This window comes from Pagrus major, chromosome 15 (assembly GCF_040436345.1).
Source record: "Pagrus major chromosome 15, Pma_NU_1.0".
Classification (NCBI taxonomy): domain Eukaryota; kingdom Metazoa; phylum Chordata; class Actinopteri; order Spariformes; family Sparidae; genus Pagrus; species Pagrus major.
The window spans coordinates 19,817,247-19,838,126 of record NC_133229.1 but is presented as its reverse complement, the minus strand read 5'-3'; the positions used below and the strand labels follow the sequence as shown (position 1 = coordinate 19,838,126).

General features: G+C 39.2%; 1 protein-coding gene across 2 annotated transcripts in view; it reads right to left on the bottom strand.

Moving 5' to 3' along the window:
* Positions 1-5,623: 5,623 nt before the first annotated feature.
* Positions 5,624-20,880, bottom strand: part of kcnh1a (potassium voltage-gated channel, subfamily H (eag-related), member 1a) — a 39,947-nt gene continuing 24,690 nt past the window's right edge. For both annotated transcript variants that reach the window (XM_073481977.1, XM_073481978.1), the window contains 5 exons: positions 20,020-20,291; positions 15,788-15,987; positions 13,289-13,541; positions 9,862-10,058; positions 5,624-6,577 (listed from right to left, as the gene is read on the bottom strand). In XM_073481977.1, the coding sequence (XP_073338078.1) occupies positions 5,711-6,577; positions 9,862-10,058; positions 13,289-13,541; positions 15,788-15,987; positions 20,020-20,291 (1,789 nt within the window). In that variant the 3' untranslated portion in view covers positions 5,624-5,710. The remainder of the gene's footprint in view (positions 6,578-9,861; positions 10,059-13,288; positions 13,542-15,787; positions 15,988-20,019; positions 20,292-20,880) is intronic.

The window sequence follows — 20,880 nt, the reverse complement described above, 5'->3', positions numbered from 1 at the left end:
TATCATTTGTGCATATATATATACCGTATATGTGTGTGTAGGGTTTATAACTAGGCAGCTTTGTAAAGCTGACCACAAAAATAGTTCTGTGTTCAAATCAATTTAAAAGAACAACTCAATTTTTATATTTAACACTTCTTTTCTCACTGCAGGCCTGAAAAGGGGGCAATAGTATTATGAAGGCACAGTGTTGCATGCTTCTCAGTAGCAATCAAAGAGAACAACTTTCATAATATTTGGGTAAATGCAATGAAGTGGTAGTGCAGTACTGTAAACTTTTCACTTGTCCATATTTTTGTCCCCTTTTGGGCCTTTGTTTATAAATGTTGCAGCACAGAACTACATATTGCTTTCAAGGATCTTGTGTCTGAGATTTGGAGTGCACCTACATCCCATTTTAGAAACAAATATTTATAGTGTTGGTAAAATATTCATCCTCTTGGGACAGGCATAAGTGAAAGTACCCTCCACATGCCAAGTCTTTGCTGCTGGGCTGCCTTCAAAATGTGGCACATCAGACTTTAAGCTAGAACAGATTTTCTGTTGTTTTTTTACTGATTTTCACGATGACAAAACTGTGGGATCTGCTTCTGCTCCTGTTGGAAAACGTAAAGTTAAAAGAAACTAAAGGAGAATCGTAAATTTACAGCATAAATATAACAAATGAAAGTCTTAAATATGCTTGACACATATTACTTATTCCATCATTCATCTGTGTCAGTGGTGAAATAAAACAGCAGTTTGTTGTGGCTACAAAACTTAAAAGAAAACAATTTACATTTTCCACAACGTTACCATAAACTTAAGGTGCAATATGTAAGAATTGGCCACCTGTCGATGTTCATACTGCAAACCAATAGGGGGCAGCATATCACAGAGTCACCACTAACTGCTGAAAACTGTAGCTGCCTTTAGGTAGTCAGCTCAGTTAGCCGTGCAGCTAGTGGTCTGGACTGGGGGAGTGCTGGTGTTTACACCACGAATACAGGAGCTTTGGACTGTGACGGGGGGCTAGCTGGTTAGCATATCTTCAGCAGATATCCCTGCAATAATACTTTACATAGACATCATAACATCAAAACATTTATTTCTTCACATTCTATTAAATAATTTGTTAGTTTGTGAATGTTTCTCAACTAAAATTCTTACATATTGCACCTTTAAAGAAAATAATATATTCACCGTGTGGGTTCAGTACGGTTGAGTCACATATAAATAAGAAAAACAACAGAACAGCACCTCATTAAGATATGTTTTGCAGTGTTGTTGATATTAAAAATATGTAAGTTTTAACAGTTTTTTGTTTTAATTTACGTTAAACATTTGTGGTTAAACTGTATCATTGCAATGTGATATTTTTGTAAATAGCCTAATGTAACAAAACAGTCAAATTCTGTAGGAATCGTTTCGGTAACGTTGTTCGGATAACAACCTCAGCCCGTCAGTCGCAAAAACAAGCACTTTTAGTGGACGCAACTTTGACAGTCGCAGTTGCCCCAAAGGATTGCATGGCAGCCATGTTGCGGCTGCCAGCTGAGGCGATTTACTGAACCGATTCCAAAACTTTTGGAAAGTATGAATCATTTACACACCCAGACATGTAAATATAGGGACAGATTTTTAAAAGACCGAAATTCCCCTTTAATATACACGGCCAAACTATGGTGCTCGTTTGTTTTTTGTTGTTTAAATCTGCATCAGGTCTGAAGGGGATAATGTGTTTGCTTGCGTGTGTGTGTGTGTTTGTATCTGTTCAGAGCTAATCTTCCATACTACAGCACCCATCAGCCTCATATTTTTGTGCACATTTATGCCTCTACACTCAACAACCTCTCGTGGTTAGAGTGATTCACAGTCTTTTTAAAACTGTTTCATACCGCCGCTGATCGCCGACTCTTCACTCATTTTAACCGGCTGGTAGGAGCCGGAACTCAAGTTGGTGGATACTTTCATTGGCATTTTCACTTGAAACATTTTACATCGCTGGTGTATTGAAACCTGTATATATTGTCTCCCCTTAGTTCGACTATTCTCACAGCCTGCTCTGCACTCCCTGTTCTCCACCCACATGCCCCCAGACACACCTGAAGGAGATCTGCACTCTTCTAGCTGAAGTCTGTAGTGGGTTGTGTATGATTATTTTCTCAAAATAACACACACAGAGCTTATACAACAGTAAACATTTGACTTCTGTAACATTATTTGGTCGGATCTCTGGATGCAAGATGGAAAATAAAGTGTTTTTACACACCTCTATCCTTCTGTTTTATTAGTTTAACTGTGCAAATCCAAAACAGCAGCGACAGTAAATAAAAGTAAATTCCACAAAGTCTTTTGGAGAACAAATGTTAAACATAAAAGATGTCTTACATAAAGACGTTTCCTGCCATGACATTTCCTCCACGAGGGTGACTAAAATACCCCATCAGCCCTCTATTTCCCTTCTTTAGATTTCTGAACTTCTTTGTCATGAGTGAGCAGCAGCTTTATGAATCCTCTGTAATAGAGAGGTCACAGCAACATGATTTCAGTGCTTTTCCCTCTCTTAGATCAAAATTCCTCGTATAGGCAGACCCATAAAGACCAACAAACACTGACTAAACCAAATGAGTTCTCACTTCTGTGATGACATGCCCATTTATTTTTAGCAAGCTAAATTTTTGATGGGAACGGAGCTACAGAATGTGTTGGAGGAAAAACCTCAGCGTCTTTTTCCTCTCAGCTTGTCTCGATAAGAGTGAAGGCATGTGGGGACCATAAATTATCCATATAAATAATAAATAATATAGAATAAAAGTTATTCTTTACCATGTAGAAGAATACATTTACTGTATATTAAAGATAGATGTAAGCAGACCAGTAAAGCTTCTAAAACCTCCAAATGCACAGTTATTTGTTTTAGAAAATAACATTTTCTTAATATCACTGAAATAATAAAGTATCACTACTGATTGTGATGAATTTATTCTGGACCTCATTAGCAGCAATCTGGAAAAACAGTTTCTTCCATTATTCATTGTTTTGAAAAAAGCGTCAACTGATTATGTTTTCGTGCAAAATTCTTCTGTAACAGCTAAATATGCATAATTATTGCTTTACACCAGACCTCATGGCTCTGCTTTTTTTTCAAAATGTTTGATGCATATTTTTCTGTGGACTTGTTTTTAAGGTCTGTCAGGAATTTCGGTTGCCAGAACTACATTTCCTCCATCTGTTACTGATGTCTATTCTCAGTTTTGTCTTCAATACGGTACACTGATTAATTTGCATTGATTTATTTTGGTTAATCATTTAGGAAGCAAAAGAGTTAGATTTATGATGAATCCTCCCATTAATCGAACAATTAAGCCATGGGACAGGAAGGATTCCAGTAGAGTTAATTTGTCGGGGAAAACACCTGAACAATATTTTAAATCATCTATTTTATGGTTGAGTAAGTTTGTTGCTCTGTAATTGAGTAAAATGAGAACATCATGAAATTACTATCTAGTTGTAGACTTGTTCCTGAACCTAATTTTATTCATTTCAACTAGATTACTCTGCACCAGTCAGGTGTAATTAAATTCATTACAGGGGAGCTTTTGTTTGAAGGAGAGATGAACCAATACATAAAAGATTTTAGGAATTTAATGTGATCAGATCTTAACAGAAATGTAACAAATTCTAAAATTAATTTCAGTTTTACATTTCTGTGTAATTAAAGGGGCTCTATGTAACAATTTGTATCATTTTACACGTATTAATCACTTTTAATTGGCCATGAGTGAGCAGATTGTAAGGTGACATGAAAAATGAGACCCTCCCTTTCTCTCTGTTGCCTATACAAGCCTGTGGGTGATTTGGAGTCTGCTACCATGAACTAACGACCGACTTCCAGCACAAACCTGAATTTCCCAAGAGCCCCTTTAAAGAGAAAGCCAGGAAATTTATGACACTTACTGTCTACTTCTCAACTTGCTCCTGAACCTAATTTAATTTATTTTGACTGGATGACTCTGCCTGGGTCGGGTGTATTTAAATTCATCAGCAGGCAGTTGTCTGAAGGAAAAAAGAGCAAATACATAACAACAATTTAGGAACTTAAAATAAAATCTTCTACTTTGTAAGAAATGGCCCCAATTCAAAGGTAGTATGGTCAATTCAGTATGGTCTCTATGGCTACATATGAAAATAGGTGAAGAATTATTTCCTTTCTTGACAGTTTTTGAGATTGTTTTGTTTACTTAGACTAAGTAGCAAACTTGCTGCTTTAACATCTACCAGCTTGCTCAGGGCTATCTGACTATCGCCTATCGCCATTATGAGATAGGACGTGCCGGGGCTAGCTGGTTAGCCAGTCGGGTGGTGATGGTTTTCTCCCAGTTTGAAGGCGCATTTGGGGAACGTATGTTTGAGTTTGTGGAAGTAACAAGCAAGTTAGTATTGCCTCTAAATGTTGGCCTGAAATACAGTAATCATAGTCCTGAAAGATATCGTCTGCATTTCCACCACTTAGCCTGAACATGTGTGCCAAAAGGACGTTCAGATTTTCCACATTTGCCCCAAATTAGTTATCAACATGTATCTCGTGTTGTCATGTGATGTTTTTTTCTGTAGTGAGTGTGAAGACAGACACACACATTAAATCATGCTACCTAGTGTAACAAATGTTCCTCAGCTTCCAGTGACTATCTATGTCTGTTTACATGAGCTAACCTGCGCTGTGAAGTTTTATTTTACATAAATACATTTTATTTTATAAATATTCTGACAAAGGGCATTCCTTACTATGTTCTGGAAAGTTTTAAAATACAGTAAGGGGCACAGTCGTTATCAGTTCCATCTGCATAACACCAAAGCTAAAAGTGCACGACCCTCATAAAATGTAACATGTTTTTATATATATATATCTATATGAGAATAATACTTGATATGAGGATATCATAACTTGTTCACTGCTGCCACACGAGCATTGCATTCGTCATGAGTCCCATCTATCACGGTTTATGGAAATTAGAAGCTCTGCTGAGAGATGTATTTGAAAATCTGACTGCTTGGCCGGAGTAATCTGTTATATAATTCATAATGATCCTGGCAGTTGATATAATAAAAGGAGTTAATCAGTTGCTTGAGGAAATTACTCTGAGACTGTTTCAACATCGGCAAAGACCGTCCTTTTTCACTGTCGGGCTGGAATAATGCAAATGACTCGACGTGTGGCCTCGATTAATCAAAAATGCACCATCTGCAATTTGAGGCACACATCTATTTTATGTGACATGCAAAAGAATCTCATACAAATGATTCAATAACAAACCAGTGGGTCATGCTGTTTCTATTGGAGGCTTCCGACAGAGATACAACTATGTCGAGACTCTAAACAATCTGATTTGGTAAACAGATTTTGGACTAAAATCAAACCGCTCAAGCGATTTTTCCATTATAGTGCGATGGAAAAATAAGTCAAACCTATGTACAAACATAGAGCTGTCAGTTTTTATGTAACCTCTGAGTGTTCAGTGTTATGACACAAAAATCTGGGCTACGACCTTGCCTTCCCTCGTCAACCAACTGCTTCACCCTTACGATGAAGGTGGCGGGTCTTGAAGACTACACTGTCGCCTAATCTCAACAGTGTGCCCAGTGCAGCCTCAGCTATCCAAGTAATCTGTTTGTTACCGGATTCCAGCTGAGTTCACAGTTAACTGTCGCCTGATGATTCTTCCATCCTTCAAGAGAAGATGTCCTCTTTGTCCAGTTCTGGTGAAGCAGGTCTAGAAATGTCAAAAATAGGCTGCGGAGAGCCAGCACTTGATTTCCTCGCCTTGAGGAGTTGAAGTGCTTCTGTGAGCTGCGCCTCCAGGCCAGACATTCGAACATTCAGGTTCTTGAGATCGTCCTTCAGCTCCAGCTTGAGCTCCTGAAGCGATGCCTGAAGCGTTTGCTCTGGGATGGGGTAGAAGCCGTGCCTGGTCTCCGGAGGCTGGACCGGACTTCGGTCCTGGGGCGTCGTGCGGAAGTCGCCCACTTTGTCCAGCCGCAGGTCACTTTTAGTGATACCGCTGTCACATGAGTCTGTCTTCTTTAGAGACATTTGTGATTCGTGCACCTTGGTCCGTTCAGGTAAAGTCTCCATGGATTCAGCTTTGGACACTTTGTTCCAGTTGTCAGCTTTGGCCATGGACTCCTTGAAGCGACCCCAGCCTTTGACTTTGAGTGTCTCAGCGGGCCGACCCCCGACCAAAGAAACGGGTGATGGCACCTGCAGCTTCACCTTGTCTGAGGGAGTGCTGTTGGGGGGAGTTGAAGATGAAGGCGTTGAAGATGAGGGTGTTGCTGGGCTTTCTGTTACTGTGATGATGCTGGTAGTTGTAATGGCTGTATTGGCGATTGGGACCTCCACGTACACGGGGCCCTTCTCGATGTCATGTTCGCCTAGCTCCGGTTTGTCCGTCAGACGGGCTTCCTTCTGCTGTCGAAAGCGCTGGAAGAGTTTCCGAACCGGGTGATCTGGTGGCAAGTTCAGAGGGGCTTCATTTTTACGTCTCTGTCGCTCCTCTTCCTCTCGTTTCACATCGCTGATCTTTCGGAAGACGATCTGAAAGAGAATTTGAAGTTGTTATGACTAAAACACCATCATAATAACTATCAGTACTTTCAGAATTAGCAATTACAAGCAAATGATAGTGAAGTGAACACATACTAGTATAAAACCAGATCAGCAGGTGTATCAGTTTGGCTTATGCACTCCTGATTGATGTTTCTGTACGACAAGATATCTATAAGGATTAGTTCATGTTTGCTTTTGTTAGCCACAGACATGCTTTTAGAAAAATCTCACTGAAGTTGTAGTTGTTGAACATTATTGTTAAGGTCCACTGACTGGATTTTTCTGGAGCTTTTTCACAGTGTCACATGGTCCTCAAAACTGTGCATACTAATATAACTTATAAGCCAAATTTGTCACGGTGAAGCATGGAAGGTGGACCCAAATGCATGAGAAACAGGCAGAAAAGTAATTGACGGAAAGGCGAGCTTTAATAAAATAAAGATGAAATCCAAAAATAGAAGGGAAAAAAAGGCAGATAGCAAAAACTCGAGAAATCTAAGAACAAAAGCAAAAAGTACAAACAAAAGGCAAAGTACAAACCAGGAAAACACGAGGAATCAAAAGCCAGAAAAACAACAACTCGGGGAAACTCAACAGCATGATAACGGAAACTGAACAGATGGCTTGACAATGACTGAACAAAAGACTGGGCTTAAATACAAACTGAACTAACGAGGGGATGAAATGCCGGTGGAGTGGGGCGGGAAAGCAGAGAGGAGGGAAATGACAAACACTGGAAGGAGGGAAGGGTTCATGAGGGAGATGGAGTGCAGGTGTGTAGGGAAATTTTTTGGGGTACTGTATTATCTAATTTAAGTATTTTTTCAAGTCTGTGATTTTACTCATTCTTAGGTATGCATTACAACATGTAATCTACTTAGTTACTTTTAAAATCATAATTGAATACTAAATACAATTTCAATGATTATCTAACCCTTTATCTGTACTTTTACTCAAGTATTATTTAAAAACCAATTGTTTTACTTGTAATTGAGTAAGATTTCAGTAATGTAACTGTACTCGTATTTGAGTACAGATTTTCAGTACTCTTTCCACCACTGGTGGCTGCTGTAATGTTCTTGATCTACCACTAATCAAGGATATTTCTGAACACTTTCAAATGTGTCATATTTTGGACAGAATAGAGTCAATATAGTATTGTTTCAGCTTTTCTTTAAGGAAATTAAGGATTCCCTCTATGAGTAAATACATTGTGTGGCTATAGGAACAGAGACCAGCTGGAAAAAACAGAGCTTATAGGGTTTAACATTTGAGTAACTCAGTGATATGCTGATTACAAAACGTAAAAAGTCGAAGCGTTAGCTCCAAGTTCAGGCTTTGTGTTTATTTCCATAACTCTTTGTCATCTACTCTGTACTCATTCCCAGGCAGGAAACCGAAATGCAATAAGTAACAAAATCATTCATCATTTTTAAAGACGACATCCATTTTGCTCCTCGCTCTCACAGCAACCCTGTCCTCACAACTTCATCCGATGCCGAACACATCGTCGGCTGGATTTCCCAAGTCGGAAACACAACCTCACAAGCTCCATTTGAAGCGCTCCTTGTTCAATCCATCTCTGGATTTCCCTGCCGTATACATTCAGAGTGTATGGGACCCTGGTGAATAGTGGCTTTAATGCAGCAGATGAGATTGCCTCTTGATATGCAGGCAATTCAATCTCACTTGCAATCTCTCGGGCAGGCTAACCTTATTATGAATGAGGTAATGATTGGTAGCTACACTTGAGTTGTTGATCACAGCTGTTCAAATTTGAATGAAGGATGCAGTTGTGGCTTTAATATATGGTGGCTGTTTAATGGAACTGTGTTTCTGTATGGAGATGTGTGCATGTTGTTCAGCTGCATAACATGTGGTAAGATGTGGTTGTAGGGATCTGTTAGGTAGGAATAAATAATAGATAATTCTACGTTTGTGATATTAAATGTAGCCGACTGATATTTTCTAAAGGAACCGTGTGTTTGAGCACATTTTGGAAAATACATGTATTCGCTTTCTTGCTAAAAGTTAGATGACTATGATCGATGCCACTCTCGTATCTTTCAGCAACAGCCTTTGTGTCTGAACAAAGAGAGAATAAAGCTGCACCTGTGGTCACTGTACTCGCCCACACATTATACTACTATATGAGATCTCTGGGCAGCACAGTGCAAATACACCACAGCAATTATGACTCAACTCTGAAATAAAAACAGGATAAAGGACGTACACTTAAAGGTCAAACTCTTAGATAAAGGACGACCAAAACGTAACAGGTTAAAAGAAGTTAAAAAATCTCATTTAACTATATGTAGAGAATCTGAAAAACTTAAAATGTTGTTCTTATTACATTGTAAAGTCTAAGGACTTGATTTTGTTGATGTAAAATGAGCCCAAATGATATTTTAAATTCTTATAAACTCAAATCTCATTCTGAAATGTTATTTATGGTCTGATTTTTACAGCAACTACCACTCATTGTATTGATGTTCAATAAATATCTCTCATTTGTAGTTATCGTTGTTAGTGGCAGAGTCCGCCATTCCCCATGACATGGAGGGTGGAGTGTTATTTGCTTCTGCATATTAGCCAGTTTCCTGTAAAAACAGTATAGCAGGAAGGGAGGTGTCAGTGGTATTTATTGGTAGCCAATAGCATTAGCGCACAATGTGAGTTACTGTGAGTTAATGAACATTTGCTGCTGCTGCTGCACATTAAAATCATTCACCTGGCGAAACATTGAGTGTCTTTTCTTGTCAAGAAGCCACAGAACGTCAAAATCACATCAAAAATGTGTCAAAAAAACAAGAATATTTTCAACAACAGTGAGGTGTTGGATGGAGAGCTGCGGGTAACCAACTTTACTCTGTCCTGCTGCAGTGTGGACAACTACTCACACCACATTCACCACTATTGTCGACTGACTTGTTTATTAAAAACAACAGGAGTGTGTTTGGCTGTGTTGTAAACAGAGAGGCCTACAGCAGCTGCTCTTCTGTTGTATTTCTGACCGAGGAGCTGCTCGACGAGACTTTGCTGCAGTATCAAACCGCACTTGCAGTTACCATGGTAACCACATGTGTTGCCACACTGACCACAACTGAAATCTTGAGATTAAAACTTTAACCAACTTTAACAAGCTGTACGTAGACAGATGTTTAGACGAGGGACCTGAAGCCTCGTGACGTTAAAAGTGCCGTGTAAAGCCCAAATCTAAACTCAGTGAAATCTACTGGTTCCATCTCGGTGCTGTTTGAAGAGTCACTCACCCTCTTTCGCAGGTTGTAAGTGAGCAGCAGGTTTCTCGAGAAGTGGTTGGAGAATGCCGTGTAGAACTCGAGCACCTTCTGCAGAGCGTCACGTTTAATGACGTGGAGGTCGCAGTAGGTCAGAGCTCGGACGTTGGCACAGGCTTGAGCCAGAGTAACCTCTTTCCAGAAAACATCCCCAAATACATCTCCCTTACCTGCAGAAAGAGAAGACACTGTTTAAACCAGGTAATTCTTCCAAAACACGTAAGGTGAAGCCATCTGTTATAATTGGCTTCTAAGTGGTCACAAATGGCTTCAATAATAGTTGATAAATCATTTACTTATGCTTTAAAGACCAATCACACGCCTTTCAGGAGAACAAATTGCAAATTTGAAGTTCATAAGTCAGGTCTCTTTTGTAAGTAGGGGTGTGAGGGTATGTATTTGAAAGTCTTGCATTTTTAGCTGCATTCGCCATGTGTTTTTTATGAGTTGCGTGCTAATAATCTTTTTAAAATCGTGTTTTTGTGACATGAAAGTATAACAAAATGGCTTCTACATAATTTAGCAAAACAAATGTATTCATAAATGCTCCACATGTTGTCATTTGTGTGACCAAACCAGTGAGTCATGTAGGGGGGTATTTTGATTTTAAAAGGCTCAACGTGACCCCAAAACAACAAAAATACATGAATTGTTATGACTCAAGATAATCAACATCTGAATCAAGTGTTTAACACAGTATGAATACAGAAAATATGATTTAAATCTGTTTTACATGACTTAAAACATTTGATTATTTCCTTTAACCACAGGATGAACAGACTATTAAAACATTTTGCAAGAGCTATCATCAAAACATCACCGATATCCACAGTTTTGAGTTACTGAGGGATGTGAAGTCACACAGCACGTCTGGAGATAACGTGATGTTCAGTCTTGTTTGCAAGTGTAATTTACATGTAGTTCCTGCTCGACTGTGCCATTAGGCTAATGAGAATTTGATTCATAGCGGTAACTTGTTTATCACTTCAGGCTCCATTACAGTGTCCATCTGGGTCAATGGTATTACCCTCATGGCATATTGATTCTTGCAAAAAGAAACCGATAGCAGGTTATTGATGAAAGGCAGCCAAGTTGTTGCACTGGGCCTGCCAGAGCATGCCATCCATTACTTATTAGATCTATCGTTTGGCTAAATAAAAGACGAACGTTTTATAAAGAAAATAGAAATAGTGAACAATGATTTTTATTCTAAGTTTTGATCAACAAAAATGTGAGCTCCTTACTTAGATCACATCAAGCTGCAGTTGACGAGGAACAGGGCTCACAAACATGAACGTCAAGGCAGTTAGTACTTATACTGGTTTATTTTTTATTAATATGCATTCGGCGTGCGTTACTACAGTTTAGAGTACTTAAAGGGTCCAAATTATATTCAGGAGTCACCATCATCCTCATTGTGGGAGAAAATATTTTAGGAAATCAGTAGCCTGTGTAGAAATGAGCGCGACAGAATTAAACATTTTGGCCCCTTTGAAGACCTTTACTTCACAGGCTTCATCTAACCAGCAGCAAATAAGTGAAGCTGTTTCCCAGACACAGGATCCAGATGTGAGCCACACACTGCCATATGTTTTAGACATGTCCCTCTCAAGGGTACGTGGCACGGTTACTGAGCTTAATATGTGAGGTATCTTGTAAGACTTAAAGATCGGAGCTTTAGTTATAGTTCAGGTTCATCACTCGAGGCTCAACCTGAAAGATATACACGTTTTACAATTAATATCATAAAACGTTATTGTATCATTGAGTTTTGTAATGTCATTGTAGAGTGTTGTGTTTTTGTATAAAAATTAATATAGGGACTGGTATTGCAAACTAGCCTATAGAAGCTGTGGTCCATGTTGTGTACAGATTTTGTTCCTATGAAAAACGAACATTTCATAAATAAATCTGGAAGCTTTTTGTTTTATTTTGACAGCTGCACAAATCTTCATTAACATGTATAGTGTACCGTGTATTTTGTGGTGTTTTTTTTCATATAAATAGATTATGTACTGCTGTTTATTTCAAGTAAAGGTCACTTTCATTGTCTTGAAAGGCAATGTTGTCTTTAATTGAGATCATTTTAATGAGATACAAGGGACTGGTATCACATCACATCCACGTCAAGGCGAGAAAACTCATTCTCATTTTAAACACCAGCATGTCAAGACAAAAACCTCTCATTTCAAGCTTTACTCAGTGAATGTCTTGCAATTTATTTCTAACTAAGTGAGATAATCATATTTACATTTAAATCTAGTCTGATTTGTTCTGAAGGTATTGGGACAAAATGTCTAATTTCAAGTTTTAGTCTTTGATTGTCACTTTCCTGATAAAAATGGTGTCAGATGGTTTACATTGCATTCAGTTATAGATTAAGCACAACTATTATCTCAAAATATTCAGTACACCTAACAGCCTTCGCTGATAATGATAATAATATCAACCATCAGACATCTACAGCAATGACAAAAAAAGATGAGCTGGGACACATGAAATGTGATGAGGACTAACTTTAAAGTAATTAGAGTGAGTATTTGATTAGTCGACTTAAAGAAAATCAATCAGCAACTAAGAAGAATCAATTAACCATTTTCAAAGGAAACAGCCAAAATCGTTGCTGGTTCCAGCTTCTGCGATGTGAGAAATTGCTGCTTTCCTTGTTATATATGAGAGTAAGTGAAATATCTTTGACCAAGAAAGTCAGATTATTAGACTTTAGGGGAATTAAGGTAATGTACTCAAAACTGAAGGAAGACGTCTTGAAATACAGATCATTCTTTAAAATGTGCGGGTCATTCTTGATAGGAATTGTAGTCTGAGTGAAACTAAGATGAAGTTGAAAAAGCCAGACATTCAAAAATGTTACTGAGAGGATCGGATATCTGTGACAAACAAATTCTCGTCCAAATACTGAGTTCATGACTCAGCAGACAACAATCCCCAGACAGCTCGTTTCACTGCAGTGTGAAACACTTAAAAAAGTGCTGCTATACAGAAAGAAAAAAGAAGGATTTAAGGCTTTAAGGCTTCTAACGAAAACATTTTGTTACTAAGATGCAAAACTCTTTTGTTAGCACGGTGCTGGAGGCCAGTTTGACTGAAATGTTTTTACTCTATTGTTGTCACTGCCAGTTTTTTGATGTTGATGTATCTCAACATGATACACTCAGACAGGAGCAAGATACCGTAGCAAAACATCTGCATCTAAGATTATCTGCTCTCTGTCACATTTTTTAATGCTTAAGAAGTGAGAAGTGAGCAGATCTAGGGCAGGTCCTCCGACAGTTGGGGATATGGAAAACCTTGAATGTTGAGAGAGTGATCCATTATTAATTATGTCAAAATGCTCAGTGTAATTCACTGAAAAAAATATCAATAACAGGAATCAACTCACCTAAAATGGCCACCACCTCATCGTCCTGAATGACCTCCAGTGATCCCGACACCACAAAGCAGAGGCTGTCCACACTTTCACCAGCGTGGTAGATCAGGTCGCCAGGAGCACAGTGAATGGTCTGGAACTCCATGGCGAGCGCTCTGAGACATCCGTCGCTGGCCAGACGGAAAGCTGGATGCTCTTTAAAAACCTTCCGGTTGAGATGGACACAAATATCTGCTCTCATGTCCTTCGGACAAATCTGCAACACCTGGAAGGGAACAAGGGTAGAGAGGAGAGCTGTTTATGTGAAGTGATTCTTTTTTTTATTACTGTACAAGTGATTGGTATGAGGTCAAAGGGACGGACTCCACTTGACAGCACCAACAACTAATGTTTGTATCTAGACATGCTTTAATGCATTGAAGTAAGTTACTGATATTACAACCTACATAAAGTATTGATATTCTAAATTTGAGCACACAGAGAGATGAAGTCACTCCCCTTCCGGTTTGCGCCATGGGACCTTATTTCAGAAAAACTTTGTATGGTAGTGAGCGGAGAGAGACAAATCATTTTTTGATCCCGTTTGAATTGTGTCATGAATCAATCATGTGATGTTTGTCAATTTAAAAGATCATTTTCAAGTCAATAAAGTCACAGTTTGTCGTAAACTAATGAAACATAAGACAAATACATAATTATAAGGACTACACAGTCAATGGTCGCATTAGTGACGTCGTCTCGATAATGGTCACCAAAACCCGTAACTTAAACATTGTAGGGGTGCTCCTGTATATTAGCAGCTCACACAACTGACCAACTCTCCTTTCATATAACTGCAGTTGTCAATATGACCACATGTATTGGGATTTTCATCTTTTTAAGTACCTTTTCTGTGCCGAGTTGGCAGCCATGTTGGTGTTGGTGACGTGTGTTGAGCGAGATGATGTGACAACTAGATGGTGTACGTTACTTACAACAAACTGTGACTTCTTTGACTTGGAAAAAGTGTCTTTTAAATTCACAAACAGTGTGGAGTTTCACATGCAGGTCACATGGAAGCTGCAACCAGCTCACAGTCCAGCCGCTGCTCTGCTGAGTGTCACTGAGTGGCAGCATGTTGTTCAAGTACACCTAATCAACAGGATGCCAGGCCATTGCAGGGCTCTGCCTTTAAACCAAATCTCTTTGAAGATGAATGTCAAGCAAAGAGGGATTATGTGCCATTTTTAGACCCTTTAGTGTGGCCTGAGGCCAGACGGATAAATAATACATAGATGCTGTGTAAGCTTAACACAAAAACAGGACACAATGAGAACATTAGGTCGTCTTGGTGACAAAACCACTGTCTTATTAAAAGTTATGTTTGTAATTAGAGGGAAAATAATAAACTTTTTTCCCTGATTGGATTTTAGACAGTTGGATTTAAATTGGATGCAGAGATACGAAAGCTCACTTGCTTGAAAATAAATCAGAGTGGCACCAGTTCAATTTATCCGCTTCCAGCTTTAATGCTTAATTTCCACTCAAGCAAATCATTTTAGCATCATCTGAATTTAGTAGGATGGCTGGTGGTGACTGTTGATTACTGTGCCATAAACACCATACCACTGATTTTGATGATGGGCTGCTAAATGTTGCCACATAATTACTTGATTTTACAAGAGTAGTTAATAATGATAAACTTATTTTATATTAAGTGATGTTCAGGAAGCATCTAGGCTTGGGTTCAAATGTGGGGGAACACAATGAGATGGAATTTGAGGTTTTTTTTTGTCCTCAACCAAAACCAACCACAAAAAAAAGCCTTTGTGAATCCTAGTGCAATGCTATATATCTAATATTCAATCCTATTTATTTAATATTAATATTATATACATTCTGCTGCACTTGCATCCATTTTTGATATCTTGCAATTCACATTTTATGTTGAATTGGTTATCATGCTTTCCATTATAATGTTAGCCTTACACAAAAAACCCTAAAACTAACAAAAAAAACTGTGCTGTGTCAATTGCTGGATTTTAAAAGAAATAATTCACCTTTTTTGGGAAATACACTTATATGTTTCTTGTTAGCTGAGCAGATTAATACTGATCTCATGTCTGTCTATTAACTTTAAAAGCTACAACCAGCAGCTAGTAAGCTTAGCATAGCATGAAGGAAACAGGGAGATACGCTGCAAAAGCCTCGACAGCTTTGTGGTTATGGTACTCAGTGCTAAATACAACCATCTTGTTATCAGACTGGAAAAGGGCAGCTCAGCAGCAGCCCTCCCTGCTGCTCTGAAGAGCAGCTCTGGAGGATGAGTGACCCCAAGAGGAGCAGCAGGAGGCTGAATATGTTGATGTGTTTACCAGGGAGACTACAGCTCATAAACTGCCGGATCAGCATCGCAAGAAAGACAGCACACCAACCAACGCTCTGACTGTCTGTTTTATCTGGTTTGTTTAATCCAGACAAAAACCGAAGAGATTATTCGGCTTACATTAAAGATATCTCAATGTGACATACCTTTTCAGTGTCTATACCCCGCGACATTGACCAGGTAGAGGCGATGTAGTCCATAACTCTTTCACTCAAGCCCTTGGGCACCTGGTAGAGCTTGAGGAAGTCCCGGACGCTGTTCAGCATCTCATGGTAGCGATTTGTGTTGGCGTACATCTGCTGGAAGATGGTTGTCACGTTACCAAAGATGGTGGCGTAAAGAAGGGCTGGGAAGATACAGAGAAAACGAAAAGGGAGAAGTTTCATTTGGGTAAAGGTTACAGAAAATCTGACGCATCATCAAAGATTGAGAGTTGGCTTTAGGGATCAAACGCTGCGTGTGATGGAGGGAACTTCTTGTGCTGTTTGCTGTTGAAGCTGATATGACCTACAAATGTTAACAAAGTCTTAAGGTGCTTGTATAGAGTAAACGATCATCCATTTATAGATGAGTGATAGGCACTGGTCTGGTCATGACAATTGTGACATGGACTCAGTTTTAGGTAGATGCTTTGTGTTGAATTTCATGAATCAATTTCCTCCTTTGGGTTTTGAAAGATTGATTCAGAGGCTTATAAACCCAGAGTCACGCAATACTGCATCAGATTTTAAGATTATATAAGAAAACAATATTTACAAGCACAAAAAAAAACAAAAACAAAAAAATCTCCCAAACTTGGTTCACACGGACAGCAAAATCTTCACTAACTGCAATACCAGGTTTGTAAAGACTTAAAAGCCTCCAAAATATGGTTTCGCAGGATATAAAATATCCCACAACCTGCTTGACAAGGGCACAAAAGTTTCTAAGACTAGGTTTACATGGACACAAAAACACAAAAAATCTCAAATGCCTCATTTGAAAGGGTTGGGTTAAAAATCTCCCAAAGGTGGTTTACACAGACAAAAATCTCCACTACCTGGTTTAAGAGGACATTCATATCTCCAAAATGTGGTTTACAAGAAAATAAAATATTCCAAAACCTGGTTGACATAAATATCTTCACTACCTGGTATATGAGGTCATAAAAAATAAAAAAAAGGGTACCTGGTTTGCAAGGACATAAAAATCTCCGAAACTCCACTCCCTGGCGGATTAAAAAATCTCCACTTTCTGGTTTTCTCAAGTCATAAACATCTCCAAAACAGGCTGTTCCAGGACATAACATTTTCCAAAAATTGAGTTTAAAAGTACATAAATCTCCAAAGCTGGATTTACATACACAAAAAAATCTACCACACTGACCAGAGACGGTTTCCATCTGACACTGGTACATACACTCACATGACGTATCAGACCAAATGTGCCTTAAGGCTTAATAGTTTCATGTGACGAGCACTTTAATCAATAACGTAGGAAATTAACAATTATGACTCATTGTTGCCTCCAAATACAATCAACAAAACTCTTGCCAAAACTATTTACAGATTCATATTGAGAATAAGATTATTTTCTGTCTTGCGATGGAAGAATTAAAGACAAGGTACAGCAGTGTAGCAGTGCATCTCGGAGATGGTTGAACTGGTGCAACAGCTGGCGCGTGAGTGTGGATCAAAGCCATCAGATGTCTGCTCTGTGTGTGTAGTGTTCTCCTGGCAATGGAGCCCTAATTAGCCCTGCTAGAAGGGACGGAGAGGAAACATGCCAGCCACACATTTCAATTATCCTCAGATGATGACAGTAACCTGTGCGTGTGTTTGTGTGTGTTTGTTTATTTCGTAGCGCACAATCAAAGTGTTGAAAAACTGCACGGGGAATAATACTAATTAGGAAGTGCTCAAAACTCCTCAAGGGTGAGGATAACTACAACTTTCATCCCTTCATCGCCTTGCTCATTTGTACCGCCATGTTATAGCACAATATCTACAACGAGAAAATGCTCTTGTTTGTGCCATACGCTCAGTCAGGCATCGAATTCAGCGGGATGACAAACAAGAAAGCCTTTAAGAGGGTCTGCGCCTGTTAAAAAGATGATATAACAATCGTCTCTTTTTGAAGTTGCCAAAGTTTTCAGATGACTGCTACCTCGAGCTTGAGCACAGATGGCAACGCTCACTTCTCTGATAAGCAGAAAAACGCTGTAACAAAGGAAACTCAATCTGTCCCTGCGGAGCAATGCTTCGTCTCGTCCCCAACACCACCCTTTATTTGCTGACGCGCACAACTTTGTGGCAGCGTTGCTCGGCATCCAACAGCTGGCTTGTTTGAAGGTAGTTAAAAGACAGTAGTCAGAAACTCAAGCCCCAGGCCAACAGTTGCTATAGAAACAGGACATATGTATAGTGCCCCCCTTCTCCATGCCACCCCCCTCAAATCCCTCGTCACACTGTGATCTTCTACTGCCAGCACCGATCCAGCGCTGCTGGTAAAAATAGAACAGTATCAGGGCGTCCATATTTCATAGAGAACAGCCACGGACTACAGTAGATTGCATCTACAACAATCCTCCTGAGGCTGTCTGTTTTTTTAGATACTTCAACATGATTTGTATCTCACAATGAAAAAAATTTAGACAAGTCTGCAGATGAGTTTTGCGAGTTCCCCCCCGGAGAGTGTTTTCATAAAACTTGAACAGTCAAAACGCAGAAAGAGGGGCGACAATCAACCCCCTCGCCTCGGGGTTGAGATTGTGGCTGGAAAAAGTCCAACGGAGGTGAGGAGTGATTGCAGAGGGATCGGAGGGAGCACTGTGCTAAATTGATCCGACGGTGTCAGTTATTGCTTCGAGGTGTTACTCTCTGTGTGCAGTCACACATAATGGTAGTGAGCTGTACACTGTATTATGAGCCACACAAGCAGAAGAAACCTTATAAATGTTTAAAACTGAGACGTGGAAAGAAGGGCATGCTGTGAAAAATCCGCCTCCTCCTTAGCAGATTGTTTTGTTGGTTAGGTCTCTTACGTCTGTGTGTAAACTAAAAATAGACATAAATAGACATTGTTCATACTGTTCATAATCTTTTTTCAGATATTGTGTTTCATGGCTGTTTTGTTCTGATTTATAACTCATCTGTCTCAGTGTACCATATCATTTACAGGCTTAAAAAAATGAATAAAATTCATTAAAAATGCTCCACTAAACTCCAGCCTCTGAGGAGTAGCCTTCTTATTCACCGCTGCACCTGTGTTTTTTGTTTTTTTTCTGAGGCATTTCTGAAATACAGGAAGCCTGTAAGTAATGCATCACGCTCCAGAAAATCTTAATAATTCAGCACAATATCACACAGCAGACTGAGGTAATGAGTCGGCAAAAATAACAGTGGTCCTGTTGGAGAGAAACCGGTGAGAGATATACACAAGTTTAATAACAATTTAAAACTCATTAGAGTTTTCTTAATTTTACATTGTATAAAAACACACACACACTGATATACTGTGTCACTATATTTTGCTCTATTCCCCTTTAGGTTGACTAATGATACTATTTAGCAACTCAGTATTTCCAAAACTGACAACTGAGCTAATCAGAGCTTTGTTGAAAGATTGAAAATGGGGACCAAGACCAAGAAATGTACCCGCATCCATAAAAAATACCAACTGGAAAACTGAAGCCCATTTGCAAGGAAAAAAATGTTGGCAGTTAATGTTTTCTGCAAACCACTGAATCGTTTATAGTTGTACGGCTATGTACCAGCCGTGTTTTTTGTGCCTAAGCCGAACCAGGCAACAAACATAGTGTTGCAACAAGATAAAACTGAAAACTGAACCTAAAGTAGCAACATAAAGAAACGTAAAGTTTCAACATATCTGTAGTTTGCAGAAACGTACATCGACAACATTGATTCTGGCAACTGGGCTGGAAAATTGCCCCAAAAACCCTGACATGAGTGAATACGATCAACACAGCTGTACAACTTGGTTACCCCAGAAGTTACACAGCCAAATTTATCTATACATCTTCGCAAAAAATCTGGTTCTGGAATAGTAAAACAGTGTACAAAAAGCAAAAAGTACATAGGCTTTGAGCCTAGTTAGGGGTTTGCCATAGGTGGTGAAAGCACAGTTGAAAAGAAATGGCTGTGATAGTGTAAATGAAATAAAAATTGCAGTCCGTAGTTCTTAATCACATTCAACCGGAGCAGGAGAAACATTGCTCGACTAATCATCTGTAAAGTTCTATTTTCTGAGATTCGATGGCTCTATTCATAATTCATTTATTCACCTACCTCAGTGGACTGTGGCTTTAAAGAGCATAGTTAAACCGCTCATATATCATGTATCTGCTACACTAGATGAAAGATAAAACGGCTCCACTCACATCCAATCATCATCATGGCCACAGCAAAGATTTTCTCTCCGTCTGTCGTCGGGGCAATGTTTCCGAAGCCAATGCTCGTCAGGCTGGTCATGGTGAAGTACAAGGAAGTGATGTAGACAGAGTGTTTGTTCGGCCCGCCCTCCCACTTCCCTGAACCGCTGGCGTTGAAGCGGTACGGTGTGCCCACCGTGTCAGCCAGGATGTAGAGCCAGCTGTCCGAGCGCACAATGTTGGTTTCTTCGTCGATAACCTCATAATCACCAATGCTGTACCTGGAGGGTGGAGAGGCAGAAATGGTCCGAATGAATCAGACATTGCGTTTCACTTTTGCAGGCTACTAGATTGCACTTCTGTTAAAGGATAAAATTTGTCGGACACTTATGGTAAGGAACTGAAAGTTTAAATCAAAACAATGGGTCTGCAGCCAAGCTCGAAAGGCTGTACTGTGCTGAGCCACAGATGGTTGGTAGCAGGTAGCAGCAGGATTTAGTCTATCACTACTGTGGGAAAAGTAAATGCTGACACAGATTATGACCAATTGTTTTGCCCCATAGTCACAAGTAAACATTGCACCTATTTTTCACAAGCCACATATCTTCCAAATTTGTTTTTATTCCTTTTTTGACAATTTTGAATGAGCATCAAAGTAAGGTGCAAACATCAAATTTGTACTGTTGTTTTTTATGTTAACCTAAATTGTTTACTCAGTTATTTACAGACCGGAAAACAAAATTCAACCACACCTGATTGGGTTGGCTCGTTTCTAGGAGAAAGACTTGGAGATGAAAACGAACATTCAGAATATAAAACGGAGAAGATCTGATAATGCAGCAAGCCCTGTTTGTTTACATCTCTTGTTAT